Source organism: Mandrillus leucophaeus, unplaced genomic scaffold (assembly GCF_000951045.1).
Source record: "Mandrillus leucophaeus isolate KB7577 unplaced genomic scaffold, Mleu.le_1.0 Scaffold31, whole genome shotgun sequence".
NCBI lineage: Eukaryota > Metazoa > Chordata > Mammalia > Primates > Cercopithecidae > Mandrillus > Mandrillus leucophaeus.
In genome coordinates, this window is record NW_012103254.1 from 6,644,012 (window position 1) to 6,646,807 (window position 2,796).

At 31.3% G+C, this 2,796-nt stretch overlaps 1 protein-coding gene across 1 annotated transcript in view; it reads left to right on the top strand.

The window, feature by feature from the left end:
* The window catches only part of CDH10 (cadherin 10, type 2 (T2-cadherin)), a 201,911-nt gene that overhangs the window by 57,907 nt on the left and 141,208 nt on the right, over window positions 1-2,796 (top strand). The window contains exon 2 of the mRNA XM_011987414.1: window positions 169-522. Within this exon, the coding sequence (XP_011842804.1) occupies window positions 292-522 (231 nt within the window). The 5' untranslated portion in view covers window positions 169-291. The remainder of the gene's footprint in view (window positions 1-168; window positions 523-2,796) is intronic.

Sequence of the window (2,796 nt, forward strand, 5' to 3'; positions counted from 1 at the left end):
ACATATTGCTAAACAAGTAATATTTCTCAAAACTATTCGTTATTGTATGAAAAATAAAGAAAATGAATGTTTTGGTTGTTATTAACAAACTGTTGTCACTTTGAATTTAAAATGAAAAGTAATAATGATAATGTTGTCAACTAACTTTTTTTGTTTGTTTGTTTGAAGCTTTGGGAAACATGTACAAAACATTGATGAAATGTTGGAAACCAGTTGAAACACAGTAAAATCAACTCGGTAAAATAGGACCGCTTCTCTTCATCTACGTTGGGATTTGTCAAGGAGTGAACTATGACAATATATCAATTTTTGCTACTGTTTCTACTCTGGGTATGCCTGCCACATTTCTGCTCTCCGGAAATAATGTTCAGAAGGACGCCTGTACCACAGCAAAGAATTTTAAGTTCACGTGTACCAAGGAGTGATGGCAAAATTCTCCATCGTCAAAAGCGTGGTTGGATGTGGAATCAGTTTTTCCTACTGGAAGAATATACAGGATCTGATTATCAATACGTAGGCAAGGTAAGTCTGTGTTAAAATGGCACATATTTACATTTGCTCTTTATATATTTTACTGATGAAAATTTGACGGCCATCAAACCATCATTGTTATAAATATGATTCTTTAAATCTCCCTAAAGCATTTTTGTTTACAGAGTACAAATTCTAATGTGATAAAAACTGTGGAATGAATATAACATGATAAATGCATACATTTATTTATTAAAATTAATTCTGCCAATAACTTATGAATTAAAGAGGTACTCGAAACTGCGATTTTAGTATTTATGGTTAGAAAGCAATGATAGTGAGAAAGCTGTATGTAAATACGGTCATTTAAATGACAATGCATATGTGTATATGTATATTTCACATTGCTATTGAGTTCAGTGAGGAAGCAAAAACATTTCAAAGTTGTTTAATCTTCTACAGAACAAGAAAGCAAATGTGAACAAGAAAGCAAAATATGATTCAAGGACAAAAATGTTGCTTATTATAAGAAAATTTATTCTAGGTATGAATGTTATTTATTTTTCTTAGGCCACACTCTGGGTGCATTTGTATAAAGAAAAACAAATAGGAAGAAAAGCAGGTAAAAATAGTTTAGTTATTCCAATATGAGGTGGGCAGAGGAGAGTTTTCATTCTACAGAGTTATAAATTTAGTGAGGACAATTAGTTGTGATTGGGAATGAAATGAAAAGCTTAACATAAAAGCACTAATGAATGCTTTTATACACTAGTTTGTATTAAGTTCAAATTTTCTTTCTTGACACGATCTGAATCTAATTGAAGTCAGATAATGCCTTAGTTGACTTGAGAGCTTAAGAAGAAATTCATTTAATAGCCAATATTATTACCTTTATAGTCTACGAGAATATGTCAAAGAAATAAAAGGAAATTAAGCACACTAACATAAATCACACGTTAACACTACACAATTATGATGGACACATTACTGCATTGCCAACTTGTGCATCAACCTTAACTGTGATATCTTCATTGGAATAATTAAAATTGTGCAAAAGCTTTTTTCTTCTAAAAATCCTATTTTTGAGACAACATTTTCATTGATTTTGAAACACTGATATGTTTTGTCATATTGCAATCATTTCAGACCTTTTAAAATATTTGGTAAAATGAGAAAGATGAGGTTAAATATCATATTGACTAGAAAGAAAAGGAAAAGAAACAACACCCTAAGGAATCTTACCAGAAAGCACAGAGTAGCAAGCTTTTCACAGATCTCATTGATTGAAAGCCTGGGAATAGAGAGTGAAGGTTGCTCTCATAGACAACTTTTCGTTTATGAAACTAACTGCGTAAAAATATAATAATTGAAATCTGGGCTGTAGAAACTATAAATAGTTTTCTTTGGTTCTTCCTGTACATAGCAGTTAGCTTGTTTGCATCTATTTCCCTTCATCTAGTACTTTATGATGATCTAATAAATGTTGGTAAATTGAATTATCATCATTACATACTCTCTCATTATAGTCAAGCTACTTCTTATTTACTTTGTATTTTTATCTCATAAAATATCAACACCTTGACATCAAGAACTGTACTTCATATCTCTTAGAGCAGTGAGAGAGTGTTAAGCTCTTAGAGTAGATCTTAATAACTATTTAGCTGATTGAATTAACCTGAGTCATATTACACTGAATTCCCTCTACCATCTGGTGGCATTTGGCTCTTTGGCAGAGAAGACTAGTCTAGAAATTTTAATCACTGAAGACCATTAAGTTGGTAAATTTAAGATATACGCATCTTGATATACAACTCAAATTTTATGCTTCCTACTCTGCTTTACGAAAACAAATTAGAAAACTCTTTAATGAGTATTGGTGTAAGGAATTTGTGAATGTGTTCACCAGTTCTTTTCCATATAGACTGTGCTGAACTGCTAGAGTAACAGAAATGATTTAGGTGTTATAACTCTCCGACTTCTCTGAGTCTTTTAATGGCCAGAGTATCTAGATTTTAGTTCACATTTCAATCAATTTTGTAGTTTCCATGGTGTATTCATGTCATAATCTGTGAAATAGATGCTTTAACATTTTTTGTCTATACTATAGTATTGTATTAATTACCTTATTATTTGTATTACATTAATTACTGGTACAATTAAAATATTATTTAAGAGATAAGACAGTGTGGCGATTCCTCAAGGATCTAGAACTAGAAATACCATTTGACCCAGCCATCCCATTACTGGGTATATACAAGGATTATAAATCATGCTGCTGTAAAGACACATGCACACATATGTTTATTGCAGCACTATTCACAATAT